This window comes from Penaeus monodon, chromosome 25 (assembly GCF_015228065.2).
Source record: "Penaeus monodon isolate SGIC_2016 chromosome 25, NSTDA_Pmon_1, whole genome shotgun sequence".
Taxonomy (NCBI): Eukaryota; Metazoa; Arthropoda; class Malacostraca; order Decapoda; family Penaeidae; genus Penaeus; species Penaeus monodon.
The window spans coordinates 35,536,501-35,536,904 of NC_051410.1; the positions used below are offsets into that span (position 1 = coordinate 35,536,501).

The following is a 404-nucleotide window of genomic DNA, read 5'->3' on the forward strand; positions in this document are numbered from 1 at the left end:
AACTCGCAGGCTGGCGATCGAGGCGGTGAAACACGCACAGGAGACCCTCGCGGCTCGGGGAGATTCGGAGGGCGAGCTCAATCTTGTCGAATCGCTGATCGGAACTCCGGATCTATCGTTCGAAGACGTGGTCACTCATATCATCGATTTTTTCTTGGCTGCGACTGATACGGTGGGTCGGAACTTATATTTTCGTTGTCTGTGGTAAATTGGGTGTATCTTTGGTATATTGGGTGTATCTTTTTTAATTATTATATATTTTTTTGGCTGTGGCAGTTATAGTCTGTAATTTTTTTTGTGTGTATTATTTTGTGTATGTTTGTCTGTCTGTATGGTTGTCTCCGTTTCTTGTATGTTCGTGTGCGCGTATCTGCTCAGACTACACACTATTCAATCCAAAAATC

At 43.6% G+C, this 404-nt stretch overlaps 1 protein-coding gene across 1 annotated transcript in view; it reads left to right on the top strand.

Annotated features, from left to right (window-relative positions):
- Positions 1 to 404, top strand: part of LOC119589376 (probable cytochrome P450 49a1) — a 9,880-nt gene that overhangs the window by 4,741 nt on the left and 4,735 nt on the right. Inside the window, exon 5 of the mRNA XM_037937993.1 lies at positions 10 to 172. Within this exon, the coding sequence (XP_037793921.1) occupies positions 10 to 172 (163 nt within the window). The remainder of the gene's footprint in view (positions 1 to 9; positions 173 to 404) is intronic.